Source organism: Herpailurus yagouaroundi, unplaced genomic scaffold (assembly GCF_014898765.1).
Source record: "Herpailurus yagouaroundi ecotype Mexico unplaced genomic scaffold, PumYag 196, whole genome shotgun sequence".
In the NCBI taxonomy this organism is placed as follows: domain Eukaryota; kingdom Metazoa; phylum Chordata; class Mammalia; order Carnivora; family Felidae; genus Herpailurus; species Herpailurus yagouaroundi.
Window position 1 is genome coordinate 21923599 of NW_024412427.1, and position 19714 is coordinate 21943312.

General features: G+C 41.5%; 1 protein-coding gene across 13 annotated transcripts in view; it reads left to right on the plus strand.

The window, feature by feature from the left end:
* Window positions 1-19714, plus strand: part of PLCB4 (phospholipase C beta 4) — a 419941-nt gene that overhangs the window by 298718 nt on the left and 101509 nt on the right. For all 13 annotated transcript variants that reach the window (XM_040447668.1, XM_040447674.1, XM_040447664.1 and 10 more), the window contains 5 exons: window positions 5972-6051; window positions 8794-8847; window positions 14760-14841; window positions 15771-15871; window positions 16492-16549. In XM_040447668.1, the coding sequence (XP_040303602.1) occupies window positions 5972-6051; window positions 8794-8847; window positions 14760-14841; window positions 15771-15871; window positions 16492-16549 (375 nt within the window). The remainder of the gene's footprint in view (window positions 1-5971; window positions 6052-8793; window positions 8848-14759; window positions 14842-15770; window positions 15872-16491; window positions 16550-19714) is intronic.

A 19714-nucleotide genomic window follows, 5' to 3' on the forward strand; every position in this document is an offset into this window, starting at 1 on the left:
TCTCTCTCAAAAATAAGTAAACATTAAAAATTTTTTTTTAATATTTTAATACATGTGTGTGTGAATTTAAACCAAAACAGGGCAATGAAGGTTTAAAATTTGAAGTGTCTCAATTGGCAGTCCTCACCCTAAGGGTGGTTAGTTAGCATTTGAAAGACTTGAATCAAAAGCTTCTAGGCCATTCATTATATTTAAATTATACCTCAATAAAATTGTTTAAAAACAAAACTAGACAAGCCTATCCTCCTGTGGCCACCTCCACACCCTCTTCAGTTATCTGTATCTGTGATCAGTACCAGATGCTCCATACTAGGACTGCATGATTGTCATCTCGAGGGCCTGTTGAAATGCAGGTTGCTGGGCCCCATTCCCAGAGTGGCTGTGTGGGTAGATTTTGGGTGGGACCTGAGAATTGGCATTTCTTCTTCTTCTTCTTCCTCCTCCTCTTCTTCTTCTTCTTCTTCTTCTTCTTCTTTAATGTTCATTTATTTTTGAGAGAGAGACAGAGAGCAAGCAGGGGAAGGGCAGAGAGAGAGGGAGATACAGAATCCAAAGCAGGCTCCAGGCTCTGAACTGTCAGCACAGAGCCCGACCTGGGACTCAAACCCACAACTATGAGATCATGACCTGAACTAAAGTCGGATGCTTAACTGACTGAGCCACCCAAGCACCCCTCTTTTTTTTTTTTAAGTTTGTTTATTTTGAGAGAGAAAGAGTGCAAGTAGGGGAGGGGCAGAGAGACAGGGAGACAGAATCCCAAGTAGGCTTCACACTGTCAGTACAGAGCCCATCTTGGGGCTCGAACTCATGAACCATGAGATTATGACCTGAGCTGATAGCAAGAGTTGGACATTTAGCTGACTGAGCCACCCAGGTGCCCCACTTCCAGCTTTCTAAACTGTCCTATAAGCTCCCCAGGGGTTCCAATGTACAGCCAGCTCTAGAAACTACTAATCTGGTCTCTGAGTGATATCCACGTAGTTTACTTATAACAGTGTACCAGCTGAAAATGTCTTGCTTCCCCTGTCCTCAAAGTTAAATATTGACAATTTAATGGCAACTAATCCTAACTTATCTTAACAACTAAAATTATTCACCTTGCATATAGGGACCCATAAGAGAAAACACGTAGGATTCTACCTACAGTGTCTTTATTTTAGAGTCTGAACCCCTTTAAAGCTCAAATGCCTGTCTGAAACCAAGTTTCTAGTTTAATGTGTAAAGATATAGGTACTCCACTGATTATTCATCTGGAGATATGTGAAACGTTGCAATTTTACATCTTAAGCACCTTATAAAGGGTCTTGTCCTACTGCAACCTTAGACCCTGTGGAGATCTTTACTTGAAAAGCTTCATAGTTTGCCCCTAGTGCATGGTGTAAGGGAGGAAAAATAAATTTCCCTCTACCCTTCTGAGTTCTTGGCTGAGATACCCACCTTTAATAAAAAGAGATTAACAGGAGAAAACCAAATTTAATTATGTGTGTACAAGACCCCCACAAGACAAGAAAGGCTCTCTGATAATCAGATAATTGAGGTTTATATGCCATCCTGAGCCAAGGGGAAGAAGGGGGTAAGGGTCTGGGGTTTCAAAGGCAAGGGACACAATCGGGGGCACCTAAGTGGCTCAGTCAGTTAAGTGTCCAACTCTTGATTTCAACTCAGGTCATGATTTCACGGTTTGTGAGTTTGAGCCTTGCATAGGGCTCCTTGCTGACTGTGGAGTCTGCTTGGGACTCTTTCTCTCTTCCTTTTTCTATGCCCTTCCCTTGCTTATGTGCATTCTCGCTCCCAAAATAAATAAATGAATTTAAAAAGAAAAAGGCAAAGACAATTCACAGGAAGATGGGAAGGGCAAATGTTTGGTAAACAAATCATTATCATGCTCTTTGGAGAAGACCTTCTTTTTGTATTTTTTTTAATTTGTTTATTTTTGAGAGAGACAGAGCCATGAGCGGGAGAAGGGCAGAGAGAGAGGGAGACACAGAATCCTAAGCAGACTCCAGACCCCGAGCTATCTGCAGAGAGCCTGATGCAGGGTTCGAACTCAGGAGCTGTGCGATCGTGACCTGAGCTGAAGTCAGCTACTCAAATGACTGAGCCACCCAGGCGCCCCTGGACAAGACCTTCTTATGTTAAAAAAAAGAAAAACAGAAAAAAACTGTTGTCTTTGGTAATAGCTCTCTTCCTCGTACAAGCCCCCTAACTAAATTCTTTTAGGCAGTTAAGAGAGAGGTAAAAAGCTCTTCTTGAGTTCATTGGGCCTTGATGGTCTTCAGCTCAAGGAAATCCACATGCCAGAGTGGCACATTCTGGGGTTGTCTGCCCTGGAAAAGATTAAAAAATGAGAGGACCCTAACGAGAACAGCATGCCAGGGAAGTGCAAAGACTGCCGATTTGGACATCCACATTGATCCTTCGGGCTGGTTCCCTGCATGCAGGCTGCGCTGGCCCGCTCACGAAGGCCAGACCAGAGGGAGGCACCCAGTGTAATAGGAATCATAGGGTGGGTGTGTCATCACTGAGCCAATGAGTGTGCTCAAGGTGTGTCAGGGAACGACCCTTCTAGAAACATGCAGCCCTGGGCTTGAAGGTGCATCTTTTGGGGCATGATGTAGACTGTTAACATATGTGCTTATTTTCAGCAATTCAAGAAAACTTATCTAAGTTGCCTTTTTGTTTTTGTTTTTGTTTTTGGCTTCTTTTAATCTGAAAACATTCAAAGAAGTTCATGTGCCTCTAGCTCACCCCTAGTGCAACTTCCCAACTAAACTCTGGGGTTCTACTGACACCTGCTGGCATCTCATCTATTTCATGTTGAAAACAACAAAACAAAACACTTCACCTAGTTCCTTAAGTCTTTTGGCCTTAATATGCTACGTGTGCATTATCTGGAAGACCGGAGAAAGGAGGAAAGTCCTGATGGGACCTTGTCATGCCAAGGAGGGAGATGTGTGAACAAGCCCCGAAGAGGGGCCGATAACAAAGTTCTTCCTGCCTCTCAGCTCTGCACCAGCTGCTCTGTGATCTTGGTCAAGGCCCTTGACCCTCACTTCTATCATCTCAGAAGAAGCAACAACCTCCCCCATCCCAGCGCCCTTTAGGGCTCGTGAGGATTCTGTTGGCATTTCCCCCTAACTAATGCACGAGTACTGTCACTGGACTGATGACCTCAAAGGTCACGCATGGAGACCTTTCGGTCACAACAAACAAGAACCTTCACCAGCATTGTATTTTCAAAAGATGGATGAAAGTTGTTTCAGCCTCCTCAAAGCCTGGTATCTCTATAATTTATTTTTAGAAACAACTACATCAGAATGCTCAGAAAAAGCCAGTGAACAGTCTCGGATTGTCCACTTTTTTATCCCTGGAAACCATGGACTCTGTGTTTTGGAACACGTAACAAGCCTTCAGGTTGAGAAAATGCCTCCCAGTTAATGCCAACCAAATTATTTGCTTTTCTGTCTTCTCTTGGGAAACTGTGTGTGAGCCTGTAGTTTATTAGCCCAATAACAGGTTATTTGATAGTCCCCAGGGAATTATACTCCCATATTTAATCTGACAGAGGAAGTGAAGGCTGCTGATGAAAATAATTGAGCATTTCTTTAATGCTACTCTTGCCTTTCTTCCTCATGCCTCAGGATCCTGGTTTCACCATCAGGAGGCTTTCAATGCTGTTTACGTCCTCAGGAAATAGCCTTTTCTAGTTGTGGAAGGAAATTTACCTCTCATGGCTCCTAAATCCTTCTTTAGAAAGCCTTTAGGTATGATTGAAGCATAAAGAAGAAAGCCAAAACTCTCTATTAGATTCACATCCACCAGGATAGCTACTGTCAGCATGAAAACAAAATGGAAAATAACAGGTGCCAACAAGGATGTGGAGAAATTGGAACCCCTGTTCACTGTTGGTGGGAATGTAAAATAACACAGCTGCCATGGGGAACAGAATGGTGGTTCCTCAAAAATTAAAAACAGAGGGGTACCTGAGTGGCTCAGTAGGTCAAGCGTCCAATTCTTGGTCTCTGCTCAGGTCGTGATCACGGTTTGTGAGTTTGGGCCGCACGTCAGTCTCTGCACTGACAATGCACAGCCTGCTTGGGATTCTCTGTCCCCTCTTTCTCTGTGTCTATCCCACTTGCACTTGATCTCAAAATAAATAAACTTAAAAATTTTTTTTAATGAAAAATAGAATTACTACTTGGGCCAGTAATTCCACCTCAGAGTATCCAAAAAAACTGAAAGCAGGAACTTGATGAAATATTTGTGCACCCCTGTTCATAGAAGCATCGTTTGCGATAGCCACATTAATCACAATAGCAACCCAAGTGTCCATTAGCAGGTGAATGAATACACCAAATGTGGTCTACACCTACAATGGAATATTATTCAGCCTTAAAAATTAAGGATGTTCTGTCACCTGTTGCAGCCTGCCTGAGCCTTGAGGACATTATGCCAAGTGAAATAGGGCAAATTTGTCAAAGGGCAAATACTGCATGGCTCCATTTGTAAGGAGAACCTAGAATAGGCACATTCATAGGGACAGAAAGTAGAATCGTGGCTGCTAGGGTTGGGGGTGGGGAGAGGAAAACGGGGAGCTGTTTAAGGGGGAGAGAGGTTCAGTTTTGCAAGAAGAAAGAAGTTCTGGAGATGGATGGTGGTGAAGGCTACATAGCAGTGTGAATGTTATTTAATGCCATTGAACTAACTGTTCCTTAAGAATGGTTAAGATGACATTTTTAATGTTGTTATTTTCTCACAGTAGATTAAAAACACACACATTTGATAGAACTCAGTCTTTACCACTGGCCTTTGCAATGACTAAATCACTAGTATTATGTTGTGCTGTCTGGCAGAATGTTCTGTAATGATGGGAATGTTCTTTATATGTGCTGTCTGATATGGTAGGCACTAGCCCCACGTTGGCTTTGGAGCACTTGAAATGGGGTTAGTGAAAGGGAAGCACTGAATTTTACTTTTATGCAGTTTAAATAGCCACATGTGGCTAGTGGCTGCCATACTGGACAGTGCAGATTGAATATACATCTATATTACTGTCGACTCCAAATTTTTTCCCCTTCCTCAGCACAAAGCTATAGCAGTCACGCTATGAACCAAAGAAGGGGAGGTACTGGCTTTTGTGGAGGCCCCAGCTCTGTTTTAACCCCCAATGTCAATTTGTTACAAAGCATGTTGCCAAGAGTGTGATTCTTTATTTTAGCAACTTGGTATAGCATTCATTGGCATCGGTTGTTGGACCCAAGAGCAGAGTTGGCCTTAATTCATAGGCTAGCCTTTTCTAGTAGAATGTCCTTAAGAGACCCAAATTCCTTTATTGCCATGCAGTCTTCCTTCACTTTTCCTTGTAAATCCATGGAGTGATGTTATGAGCTAAAACTGAGGTCCAAATTCTTAAACAGAAATTATGTAAGCACTTCACTGTTTGCTCTGGATACCCTGGCAATCAGTACATGCTTTACTTTTTAAGGCTTTGCTGGAAAACACAGACAGGTAAGATATGTAAGAAATTCTGAGATTGAAATAGAATCACATGATAAAATTGATGAACCCCAAATGCTCTCATCGTCTAAAATGGGAATAGCTAAATATGTCATAGTGTATTGTATAATGTTGCTTAGAAATAATGAAGATTGCCAGCGGCTGAAAAAGGACTTCTATTTAAACAGGCTACAACTGGAAGGTTTAACAAGTCATTCAGGGGGCAGCGTTCCTTTGTGACAATCCAGCATTTAATGATGCTATAGATGTTACATTTATCTTCATGGAAAGAATGAAAGCTGTTTATTAAAGAATAAAGTATGGCACCAGAATGAAGATTGCTCTGTGGTGGAGAGGAGATAAACAAAGCGTTTACATTATTCTTATGCAAAATGGATACAGGCTATCCAATAAAAACCACCATTTTTAGCTCGTAGTTTTACTCATCAGGAATGCTTTCTCTTTCTCTTTTCAGCAATGGGTAGAAGGACTGAGATCAATCATACACAACTTCAGGGCCAACAATGTCAGTCCAATGACCTGCCTCAAAAAACAGTGAGTTTTGTTATATCACTCTTTGTTCTTGGCTGTTAAAAAGCAAAAGGTCAGATTAGGAGATAAAGGCTTAGTATATGGCCAGACGGCATCTTACTTGTCTTCCCCTCCATGCTCCTGACCTTGGAGAGGAAGTTCCCAATCTATATCTGTACTCTCAGGCCACTTGGCAAGGCGTGTATGATAAAACCGTAGTCCAAAACAGATGTGAAAGGAATGGTTGATGGCAGGAAGATGCTGGAACCTCAGCATGCCCTGCTGTATCCTCTAGGTAGTAGGCACTGACCTTTGTGTCTCCAGACAGAGTGCTGATCGTTAGTTTTCCATGCCTAGGGAGATATGTAGTTGGATGCTGTGGTAGCTGGAGCCTCTGTTGTGTGAAACTGAGAATTGGGGAGTGTGGCCAAGAGAAGCACTTACAAGAGCACCCATTGCTAGGGTCAAAAAGGAGCACTGGCCCGGGGACTGTTCAGCACACAGTCAGGGATCCAAACATACTGGCCTTACCCCCGCTCACTGTATCCAAAAATGCGGCGGGGGGTGAGTTGGGGGGGGGGGGACGATGCACCTCACTGGTAGATTTGTAACCCTTATGAAGTTATTCCATCGGGGTGACTTGAAAGTTACTCAGGTAGAAATCCTAGCCAAAGCCAAAGTCAGACTGTTGAAAGAGCAGCATCAGCAGAGGAGTGGGGCCGCCTGCCATTATAGGGCCACTGGTAGGCAGTTGTAGGTGCAGAAGGGAACTACACTGAGAAATTATGGAAATAAGCCTTCATTCTCAACCTGGCCTAGCAGCAAAGGTGTGATTCCTTGGACTGTCAGGCAGGAGGAAGAGAAGTCAGCCCTTGGGGCACTTTCATCCTTACTTTTGGTCCCTTTGGCAGGTGCTTTAAGAGTATGTGCTCTTGACTAAGATCCTAGTTGGGCTGCTTAGTTGTTGGGTGACTCTTGGCAAGTTCTTAGCCTTGTGCCTCACTGTGCTAATCTGTGACTGGAGATGGTCACCATAACTCATTTTACAAGATTACCTCACAGGTGCAGTGAGGTCCTGGAAAATGCTCAGCCCAGTGCCTGGCTCCCAGTCCTCTTCATTCACTATTAGTAGTTTTGATTTATATGCCATCCCAACTATATTCTTTCCATCATCTTAGTAAGGGGTAGTTAGTCTTATAAATACCTCTTTGTTGTGCAGCGACTTCTCCTTTTCTTCTGCAGTTGCTGTGGCATATTTTCTTAAAAATAAAGAGCCACGGTGGATATTTGATGTTACAGTTTGGGTATTGATTGAATCCAAAAGACCTGAGACTTAGAGAATGCCCACTTACACCCGAGGGACCCCAATATCCATATCTGGACATACGATCATACCTGTCCCCAGTGGTATCATGCTCAGATCCCTTTATAGAGCTGGTGTTCATCCATCCACCAGCCACCATAAGGGTTAGCTCATCAAGAGGTCACACCTGCCCACTTCTACAGAGAATTACCCTCTGCTGAAGGGGAGTCGCTGTGCCTGGGAGACTGTACTCCTCCCTCTTCCTGGTGGGAAGCCCATGCCTGATGATGGGCTAGCACAGGATACAAAAGGCTAGCCCCCATGCCACCAAGTCGGAGGCACATCACACTCCAGAGCTCCCCATGGCATCAGGCTAAAGCCCCAGCAGAGACCACAGCTTTGTGTGACTGTTCTCCCTGCCCTTTCTGCTTCCCTCACGCCTATTGTCTTGAAAACATCAGTTGAAAAGGAGTCACTTGTGCTTCTAGGAAACTGACACAGGACAGAAACTTTACCAATTTGTCATATTCTGCTTTTATTAGAATTTTATTGACTGGAAACAATGAGAATGTGAATTAATAGCTAAGAACAGTCTTACCATCAACGTACAAATAAACGTTGTGGGTCCCTGTGTGTCAGGAAAGCAATGAGTTGCTTCCTGTCAATTGAGTGAATGAACTTCTCTTACTATTGGAAGTTAGGGAAGATGCCCATTCGATCTGTGCTTTGCTGCACTGGGAGCTGAGAGTGGAGATCCCTATGTGTCCTCAGGATAAGGTTGGCTGGTGTCAGCATGCAGTTGCATTTCCTACCACCTTAACAGAGATTATTTTTATTTTGATATTTTGCCAGAATTTTTTTTTAAGTTTGAGAGAGAGCAAGAGAGTGCAGGGGAGGGGCAGAGAGAGGGAGAGATAGAAACCCAAGTAGGCTCCACGCCGTCAGTGAGGAGCCCGATGCAGGACTGGAACTCATGAACCATGAGATCATGACCTGAGCTGAGATCAGTTGGTTGCTTAACTGACTGAGCCACCCAGGCACACCCTTAGGAGAGATTATTAAGGATGAGGTCAGTCACCAAGTAAGTACTCTCAATTTGTTTTGCTCAGTGCATGCACCCAATTTTCTAATTCATCCAGGGTTGCTGAGAAAAGTACAGAACTCCCAGTTAAATTTAAATTTAAGATAAGTAATAGTTCTTTAGCATAAGCATATCCTGTGCAGTATTTGGAACATACTTGTAAAAAACATTATTATTTTTCTGAAGTTCTAATTTAACTGAGAGTCTTGTATTTGTATTTGCTAATTGTGACAGCCATAAATTCATCTCACAGTGTATTATTGTCTCTGACCTTCAGAATAAATGTTCTTTGTTTGAATGAACTTTCTTTTAAAGTTCTTACCTGGATTGAAGTATTCCTCTTAAGAAACATTAAAACAGTGTTGTTACCGTTGTTTTCCAGCTGGATGAAATTGGCGTTTATGACCAACACAAATGGTAAAATTCCAGTTAGGAGGTAAGTCGATCATTCCTGTCTGTATTTCATACCCTTGGTCGACCCTCATGATACCAGACCAAATAGAGAGCCCTTCACAAGTGATTGTTAAATGCTTTCACTAAAGATATTTCTGGAAGCTTATTTTAAATCACTCCATCAAACGCTGTGTTCAGTTTGTAAAAACCATTTGTGGATGTAAACTTGCATTTTTCCTCACAATGGGTAGCATTAACTCTGCTTTGATGAAGAACGTCCGAAGATGTATCAGTATTCTTTATATCTTCAAACAAGTGGGCTTTGAGGATTTTAATGTCTTCGTCTACTTGCCCTAAGCAACCATTCGCTAAAATTAAAGAAGTTGTATGGTGCACCTGTAGCAGAAGTGTATATAGACTGTGTCTTCAGAAGTGTGGTGCCTCTGGACAGTGCTGCTTGTTCTGGGCCTTGCTGTTCCTCTGGTGGCCAGTGGGAAGGGGGAGGTAGACTCCTTTGGCTTCTTGCCACTTAATCTCTAGGTGTACCATTGCTGACACCACACACTCTTCAGAACTGTCACTTTATCCCCTCACTCTGCCCAAGTTAACAGTGGCAATGAGAAAAACAATGGCAGTAAAGCCTGAAAGGAATCAAGAAGGAAGGGGAAAAAAATGAAAACATGAAAAAGATGTGTCTTCCACATGGGTTCTTTAATACTTAAGCTGGTATCTTTCACCCTCTGAGGACTCCTCATGCTTCCCTCTTTTCTGCCTCTCTACTCCCTCTCTGGTGTTAGGATTTGCTAATGGTCTGTGGGTACACCCGGAAGCTCTTGAGATGGCAGCAATAGGGATTATTTGCCAAACTCTCCTGGTATCTTTTTGGCTGGCATTTGTGTAAGCACTTCATGGAAATTTCTGAAGCTGGAGTGGGCATCATCTGTCTCCATGAAACCAGGAGTGTGTTTGGATTCATAAGCCCAAGCCCACAGCCTGAATTAGTCCCGGGTTTCCCGGATACCAACCCATTCTTCCAGGATTCTCCAGACTTAGGTTGATGTTGACTTCCTCTCTGGATACCACTTTAGCAAAGAAGCCAACGGAAACAGCAACAAATAAAACCCAGCGCTACTAGGTAGAATCTTGTCTTAGAACTGCCCTATCTTTCAGAGATGAAGTGAACAGGTCCCCAGCTGCATCGCATTTGAGCAAGCGCATTTGAGCAGTGGCTTGCTGATCACACTTAGCCATTTCTGACTTTTCTCCATCTCCTTCTCTGCCAGGCACTTCATTCTGCCTTGACATTTCCGTTCTGTTTCCCCATGAGGTTATCACTATACTCTCTCAAAATGGCTCTTTCCGCATTTAACAGAACTGTCCTAGAAGTCATCATTTTTCTTAATTCTGTGTTCTGTAACAGCCCATGTGACACGACAGAAATATCAATGAGGAAATTAAAAGTATATGAATCATAAGACCATGGACAGTATTTTTACTTAACCTTTTATTGAGGGCTTACCAAGTTGTAGACCTTACACATGTGTTGTGGTCTTTACAAATCGAGATGTAGGATTCTCTGCTTTTTGTTAACTTACTAGCAAATCAATTTTGTGTCTACTCTAGAAAAAAGTACACCTTAAAACAAAAACAAAAAACCCAGTTAGCACCCTTGATTGATAATTGTTGGCAAAGATACTTTACACTCATCTTTATTTCACTTAAAATCCTTTGCTCTGCAGGGCACTTGGGTGGCTCAGTCAGTTAAGCATCCAACTTCAGCTTAGGTCATGATCTCATGTCCCGTGTGTTCGAGCCCTGCGTCGGGCTCTGTGCTGACAGCTCAGAGCCTGGAGCCTGCTTCAGATTCTGTGTCTCCCTCTCTGTCTCTGCCCCTCCCCTGCTCACACTCTGTCTCTCACGCTCTTAAAAATAAATAAACATAAAACAAAAAATTTAAAATCCTTTGCTCTGTTGAGCAATAGCAGGACAATTATTTTAATGTATCCCAGCATCCTACAGCTAAGTACATTTTTCTTTAAAATTTTTCTTTAAACTTAGCACAGACAGCAGTGTGAATAGAAATGTATATTGGATCTGTTTTTACATGCTTTACTGTCCTGCTTTCTCTTCCAAGATAAGGTTCAGGAAATGGACGAAGTAGAAACACATAGATTGCAATCAAAGCACTTCTAACTAGCAATTCTGGTTTCATTTATATGTATCCTACTAATCAAGCCATTGTTAGACAAGATTGGAAGTCTTTTATGATTTCAAAGATCTTTATCTAGCATGTTCACATGCAAAATTATTACCATCCTTATGTCGTTTTCTTTAGCTCTCTTTGACATGAACTCTTTGGTGCCTGCCAGTATTAACAGGTGTTTGACACAAGACATCTGTTATTTGGGGGCAATTTGTTAAAGTTGATGGAGAATTGATAGCAAGCCAGAAAAAAGCGGTAAGTCTTCTGGTAGATGAGCTGCCAAGGGCTAGGTGGAAATTGTTCTGAATGTTTTAATGGATATGAAGAGTAAACACTTTTAAAATGTCATTTTATCACTATCATTCTGGAGTTCCTAAAATGGAAACTATTACTATAGTGTGCTTGCTGTTAAAAAGGTTCTGGCTTCATAGTCGTTACATAGCTTGGGAATGGCCCCTGCTCTTGAGTATTAACCAAAATATAATATCCAGGAAGTTGCAGGAATGATTAATGAAGAAAGTCTTAACTCTTTATCTCCCTCTTTTCTTTCTATGTACATAAACTTACACAGTCTGCTTTTCTCTCAAACCTACAAACTCCTACTCAATTTATCTTCTCACCTAGACCAAGGCTTTTGAAAATCACTCTTTTCTTTGCCATTTCTTATTCCTTGTAACCTGGAGTTGGAACCAATGGCTAGAGAGTCGGGAAATAGTAGCCAGACAAAAATTATGGGCTGTGGCAGGAAGTAGTCTTAAAAGAGACCGTTGTATTAAAGAGGAAGGCTGAGAGCCTCAGGTATGATCATGGTAGCCCAACTCCTATGTAATCTGTACATGTCCTGAAGTCCTAGTTTTTCAACAAAGTTAGTAGGACTCTGCTGAGGCTTCACTCCATGAGTCTGACCTGAGTGTTTCAAAAAATGGTGTTAAAACCATGGAATGGATTGTAGGCCCATTGAGGACAAAGAAAGAGTGAGACTCCCTTGGTGTTTTCAGGATCATTTCTGTCTTTATCACCTGTAAAGTCTGCTGGAACATGGAATTGAACCAGGACTCTAATAGGACTGGGCTCCACTCAAGGTTATTTGCTTTTGTAGCATTTCCTTTGGGGAAGGTGGTTTATTATGATTCAACAAAAACTCATTGAGTATCTGTTAGCCATGAAGCACTAACCTGTACTCTGTGGGTGTGAGGCTATATATAAGAGTTGAATAAATCACAGTCCTTTCTAAATACTCTCCTACGAAATGCCTATGACGGTATGTAAAAATGTCCCCAGGTTGTGATAAATGTGTTTCTTGCAGGACCCTGTTAAAGGGTATTCTGCTGGGCCTCTAATGTAACCGGAAACTCTAAGAATTCACCTTTGTGCCACAACCCCCCCCCCCCACCTTACCTCTGAGTGAATCCATTTTAAGGCCCAAGGCTGATTCTGATAGCTGCCTGAAGCAAAGGCAATAAAGGCACTGTATTAGCTAGATCAGGGGAATGGTCTTTTCAACTTCCTTGCTTCTATTTTCCATCCTGGGTTTGGTCTCCGTCAGAATGAGGTGAGCAAATCCGTGGTGACATTGCCCAGCCCAAGCCCCCTCAGAAAAGAAGGCCAGAGAAAGAGCCCCTATGGCCATAATACCATTTCTCACCTTTATTTCCTGTGCAGTCATGTTGTTGGGCTCTGACTTTGCCCTCACTAGTATATCCCTACATGGATTTCTTTCTCTCCTGGCACTGGACACCCTAATTCCTTCTTTTTCTCTCTCAATCTGTTTACCTGCCCCCTAGCCTCAAGTGCTAATGCATAGACCTCCTCCTCCCATGAGACATTCTTGTTCTACTTCCTGTTCATGTCTTGGTACTTCAACAAGCTCTAGCCAAAAGATTCTATTCCTATAGTCTCTTCCTTTCCTCCCTACCCTCCAACCCACACCCAGAAAGGCTCAGGCCCTGTACCTGCTACATTCATGACCACGTCAATCAGTTTTCATGTCGTTTTTCAGGCCTATCCAACCTAACCAAAGCTCGAGTTCACTGAGATACCCCTGAGGTTGCTGTACAAACAGTTTCTTCCTGTCCCAAATCTGGGGATGCTGGGGCCTGTAGCTCTCATGTTAACACATACTTAAAAAAAAAAAAAAAGATTGAGAACACTGATTAGCTACTTTCCTGTTTTATAAAGGTCAGGTAAATTGCTTCTCACCCCAATTCAGTGCATGAAAATTCCATGAACTAGAGAAGTGGAAAATGTGGACATAACACCCTCTATCCTAGAAACTGGTTTACTTGATGTCAAACACACATGCTCTACCATGTCTGTAGATTTGTTAAAGAGAATCCATGGGCCTCCCTATACTTGAATACAGCTGTCTCAAGCGCTCTTAAAAATGTACTTCTAAGTATTCCTGGACTGAGTATGAAACAACAAAGCTTTGAATGAACGCATAACAACTCCTTTACCTAAAGTTAGATCTTCCCAATCTATTTTGGGAAGTTGTATTCTGCAGTTGAAGAGGTGCGTTTTCCCACTCATCAAGAATACTTGGCGCTTAGTGCTTGCATTTGGAGCTGGCCTCCACTTAGTATGAATGGCAGAGTGCATGACAGGGTTGGGGCGTGGGGAGGCACTGCTACCAAGCTCCTTGTGCTCACACCGAAGGCATTCCGAAGCCAAGCTTCCCGGATGAAAGTAAGCTCTGTCCTCAGGTGGAATTTTGAAATTAAAGTTTCAGTTATGGTGACAGCTTACCTGGGCTTCCACTCACAGAATAAAGGAAGTTTCCTTTGGTTGGCTAAGGCATGGCTCAGAGCCAAACATGAATTCTAGGGTGCTAGCTTGACACCTCACTGGGTCATTCTGAATGTCACCAATGCATTTCTCATAGAAAATAGGCTCGATGCACACCATCCTAGTTAAAAGGCAGCATCATTATTTAAAATTACCTTGTGTCAGGAGAAAGCCAAGATTCTGTGGAAACATTGAATAAGTGTTCCCCTAACTCTCCTCCCACCACACCTTTGCTTTTTCAATAAACTTCCTAAGCCTTGAGGCAGCTGGCACATCAGAGTAGTTCAAGAGTACTTAGCTCAAAACAATTTTTTTTTCAAAATATGTCTGATAATGCATGTCTGCTATAGTACCAAGGCATAAAGGCCATCACCAGCCTAGACTGACTTCTTAGGGGACTACTTTTTTTCCCCAAACCTATATAGTGTCAACATGAGGTTTTATTCTAGACTTACTGTCCCGTTTGCCATATTCCTCTTCCCTGAGAAAAAGGAATTGTTTTTGTCCATTGTCATTGTTTTTGTCCAATAACATGTATCTCCCAGGGCTTTTGGGGGTGGGGTGGAGGGGTGGGAGAGAGAGTGTGAACAGGGGAGGGGCACAGGGGATCTGAAGCAAGCTCTGTGCTGACAGATGTGAGGCTCAAACTCACGAACCCTGAGATCATGACTTGCGCAAATGTTGGATGCTTAACCCACTGAGCCACCCAGGCACTGCTCTCCCAGGGGTTCTTGTGTTCACAATCACCAGGGAGACACCTGTCTTAGAATCAAGTTGCCTCACTAGCAGAACCAGAGGGATATTGCAGGAGAGAGTTGGTGAAGTGAAAAACACCCAGAAATGAAAATGAATTGTATTTTCCTTTCCTTTCTCCACCCCCCATCCCACATCCCTAGTATTTCTTAGATTTTTGCCTCCACGAAATTAGAATTAACAATAACTTGACTTTTCTTTATTTTCTGCCCTAGTATTACTAGAACCTTTGCATCGGGGAAAACAGAAAAGGTGATCTTTCAAGCACTCAAGGAGTTAGGTCTTCCCAGTGGAAAGGTATTTATTAGTTTAATTATGTGTTTTGTAAAACGATTTTGTCTAGTTATGTTCTCATATGTAATAAGCCAGATTATTTATGTAACACTGATCTCATTTAGATTCAGAACTAGTTTCAGTCACATATAGTACAGGTAATTTTCTCCTTCCTGCCTGCCTTTTGTTCCCTGGGCATTTAACCTAAATGTTTCCAAATTCAAACAGTGTACTTCAGAATGTTTTTGTCAGTTTCATTAAGAAAAAGAAATGTCAGCAAGGCTACTCTTCTACACAGCTGGTGGGAAGCTTATTTTCAAGAAGCCTGTCCACATCGCCTCGACCAAGCACAATGTCAGTGTTCTTCAAGGTGGCTGTGGGGTACTTTGTAAAGCACTCCTCCCTACACAAACCATTTGTGTTCTTGGCCCCTTGGATTTAGAGTATTTGAAATTAATTGATTGACTGCAAGACAGATTTAAGCCTGTTCCTACTTTAACAAATCCTACTTGAAATACAAACTGCAGCATGTGAAGGAAAATTTTATGTGGTTGTCCTGAGCAGCTTCATGTGGTCTTGTGAAAATTCATAAGATAAGCGTAAGTAAACACTGGCTTTGATTTATTCAGCAGCCTTTAGGCAGGCACATGATTTTCTCCATCGTGGAGAGAAAGAAGAAATGTTTCTTTATATTTTATGGGGTGTTGCCCAGAGCAAGCCCAGCCGTAGCCAGTGTTTGAACCCACAGATCACGGCCACATGGTAACAAGAGACGCCCATTTACACATGCTGGTGTGCTGGCAGGATGGCCTGGCCACAGTTGGACTTGGCCTTCTGGCTTCTGTCAGTAAGAGTCAGAGATTGAGGCCCTGGGATCCCAGGTGGTCATTGCTTTGCTTCATGATCACGAGAAAAATGTGGCAGGAGTTATGACACCCTCTTGTTCTTTACAGAATGATGAAATCGAGCCTGCAGCATTTACTTATGAAAAGTTCTATGAACTGACACAAAAGATTTGTCCTCGAACAGATATAGAGGATCTTTTTAAAAAAATGTAAGTTCCATTTATGGAGTTCTTGTCCTTTTAGATTTTTAAGACACCTTTTTGTCATAATATTTTTATATACTGTGTTGAGAGTCTGGAGGAGTATATAGTCAGGGTTACATTTTCAGCCCTTAGTTTATGACCGTAAAAGTTCACTCTGACTTTTTGAGAAACTTTTACAAAATTTAATGGCAGCACCTGGAACTATCCCCCCCGCCCCTTGCATTGGCTTTACTAACTACCTACAATTTTAACCTGCTCCTTTAGGTATTAACCCATTATGTGAACTAACTAGATTCAATTATGGAATGTTATTATGTCGTTGAAAAGTTCATTCATTCCAGTTATTTCAAATGGATGACTTACATGTTGTTTTGAAAAATAACATCTTTTGATAATACTAAAGAAGAATTGCAGACATTTTCTGAGCTAATGGGAGTGTTTTCTTTCTCTTGTTGGGTTGTTTGTTTTGTTCTTACGAACAGTCTCTGGCCATTTTAAGAGTGCACCACTACCTCAGGGTTAGAAGATAAGTTTAGAATTATCATCAACAAATGTCAACATGTAAATCGTACCTACTTGTAGCATCATATACAAAAACTTACTTTTTCTAATAAATTTCTTTTCAGCAATGGAGACAAAACTGATTATTTAACGGTAGACCAATTAGTGAGCTTTCTAAATGAAGTAAGCTTTTTCATACATTAACTCCATAAAGTCTGTGTGCAGTGGCTTGCCTCCTCCAGTGTCCCCATTGCATGTCCGCATCATATGCCCGCATCATATGCCCTTATTCGCTTTGCTTCTGACCTGCTGATCTTTCCAGATGGCTTTCTTTACCAGGTGCAAAAATCAGCTGCTGCTCCTGTGTGTCCATGCGCTTCCGACACGTTGGCTTTGCACACTGCTTTTTTCTGTTGGTTTTCTCGCTATGGATGTGTAGCTCTGGTTCTTTGTGTGCGTGTGGATTTTATAATATATTCATTTAATTAAATGTGTCTGTGTTTTTGCAAGATGATATTGAAGGTACTTTTTTTTTTTCCTATTGATCTCATTAGAGAATGGATTGAGATTACCACACTGTAGTTGGATTCTCCATTGCTAACTTTTTCTCATAACTTTGCATGGACTAGAAAGCTTTATTTTTGTCTTTTAATGGATTGCATGTAAGGACAGTATGTAGGTTCAAATAGAATATTTTGACAACAAGCACAACACTGGAGTTTCTGGGTGAAAATATAGTACATACTAGGCCAATTAGATTGCAGGTTAAATTTTTACATTTTATTTTTATAACAAGCTTAGGGCTCATTTTAGAATATGATTCACTTAACAACCAAAACTGGTTGACAACATTTGCTTAAGCACAAGAGAAAAATATATTTTAGAACACGTAAAAGTTGCAACTTTTCTTACAGCTAAAATTAACTTTTTTTTTCTTTATGAACGTAGAGAAGAATGTTCTGTTCAGTGAAACCCCTTGAAGTTTTTGCTAATCCAAAATGGAAAATTTACTTTTTTTCTACCACATTAATAAGTTTCAGTGAGGAAGGGACAATGTATTTTTGTTTCAAAGCAATTTTTAATATAATTTAACCATTATACCATATAAAAAGAAAACATTAGAAGAGAGAGTATCATGCCAGACAGGAGGTATTGCCCCAAAGAACAGACAACAGGCAGGCTGTGATTTGCCAGGATGTAGAGACAAATCACATCTTTGCCAATGGGCTTCTCTTTTCTTGCCTTTTTAGGACTTACTGGCTCCCAATTTGCAGGGTTACCCTTTCAAAGCTCTGATATCGAGAGCCTAAAAGCCCATGTTCAGGAAAGACTAACCACTCCGTTTATCAGCACAGATGCCTCACCTCCACTTTTAAATAAGCCTTTCAGTACAATACAATATTTATTTTACTTGAAAACATTTCAAGTCTTTCCACCCCACTAGTTTTTGGTCATGCGAATACTATGTTTATAATCTTTACCCAGATAATATCCACATTCCTGTGCCACCGTTGCTCAAGTTGCCTTGCTTTGTTTCCTTAACTCCTTCCTCCTCTCCTTTATTTTTAAGATTTATTGTTTTATTTCTCTCAGCTTCTTCATGCACTTGGGGTCACTGATCATCTTAAGTTTTGGTGAGATGGGCAGGAATATCTTGCTTTTTGCTAAGGAAGGAAGGCCTTTTAGAGGCATGGACAAAATTTATATCATTAGTTTGCTGCTTCCTAAAAACAAGGTCTCTTGCACACTCTGGGATGAACTGACACCCAGCCATCTATTAAACATGACAGAGACTTTTCTATGTGTGTCACTGTGAAAATAAAGAGTTCTGAAGTCTTGAGGTTAGGTGCTGCGTTCATGGGCCCTTAAGGCTTTCCCCTTAGTTTTTGTAAACCTACCCAGTAATCACTTGCAATTCTTGCAAGTCTAAGATATAACATTAAATATTAAAATATGTGATCATCTGTACATTCTGCCATCCAAACTCTTTCTTAAAATACTATTAGTTGATAAACTTTTATACATTGCTATCACAGGGCCATTAGCACTCATTGGTTCTTATATTTTCTTCTGTTTGGCTTTTCATTCACAGTAAGGAAACACCTTTAATTTTGAAATGGGACAGATGGAATCAGTGGGATTCTAGATTTTGTTAGATCGTAAAGACTACAAGATGGTCCAGGAAAGTGTGCAACCTTTATTTTTAATCAAAGTGTCTGCCTGAATCTCTTCCTTTTCTGTCCTAGTGAACTGAATTGGAAAGACTAGGTAGAAATCTGAATGTGTCCTTGAAGAAGTTTGTGAAACTTAGAGAACATTCTGCCAGCTCCTTGCAACCTCTCTTTTGAGTCCTACAGTGACCCCCTCTTCTCTCTCCAGAACCAAAAGCACCCTTAAGGTAGAGCACCTTTGAAACCCATAATGAAAGGAGACAACATTGACTCAAGAAGGAAGCAGGCATTGCAGTGTAAGGGTCTATGGCTCCAAAAGCTTAGATGTAAACTTTTTCAAAATTCCTTAGCCATATAGTGTCAACAAGCCATAATTCAACGTTGTATTAGAAGCCCCAGATTATGCAATAAGATAGGAAAAATAAATGAGTCTACTGAATACAAAAAGATGAGGTCCTACTCATTATTTGCAGATAATGATTGGGTACCCTGAATATCAAAAACTGTCAACTAGAAAGCTCTTTGAATAAGAGTTCAGCAAAGTAACCAGAGAAATGACTGATAATGCGAAAATCAGTAGATACACACACCAGCATTAACCAATTAGAATAGGTAATAGGGAAAAAAGTCATGCTGCCTCCCACCACTTTCCAGCTTGTAAATCCTTTTACTCCTTAGATGAAATTTTATGTTCAGTGTGCTAACATGTATCTCCAGGAAGCTGTAATGATAGGAGAGACTACTGGCCACTTATTACCTTGGTCACCATGTAGGGGGGTTTGTACCACCCCCTCCCTATCCATGTCATAAATACCTACTGGCTTTTCATTGATAGCTTTAGACCTGCTTCTCAGTATCTCTTTATTCATTGCTCCCCAAAGTGTGATCTGTGGACCAGCAGCAGCAGCGTCCTGTAGGAGCTTGTTAGAAATGCAGAATCTTGGGTCCCACCCAGACCTACTGAGTTGGAATCTGCATTTAACAACATCTCCAGGTGATTTGTCTTTACCTTAAAGTTTGTGAAGCACTGTCCTAATAGATTATCTAGATTCCTTCTTGGAATGCTTAGCATGAATGGGAACAATGTGAGAGCATCATATACCTTCTGTTACTTCTCCATAATGGATTTAGTCATGGAAATCCACCACTCAGATCTAAAATTTTGCCACAGCTGTGT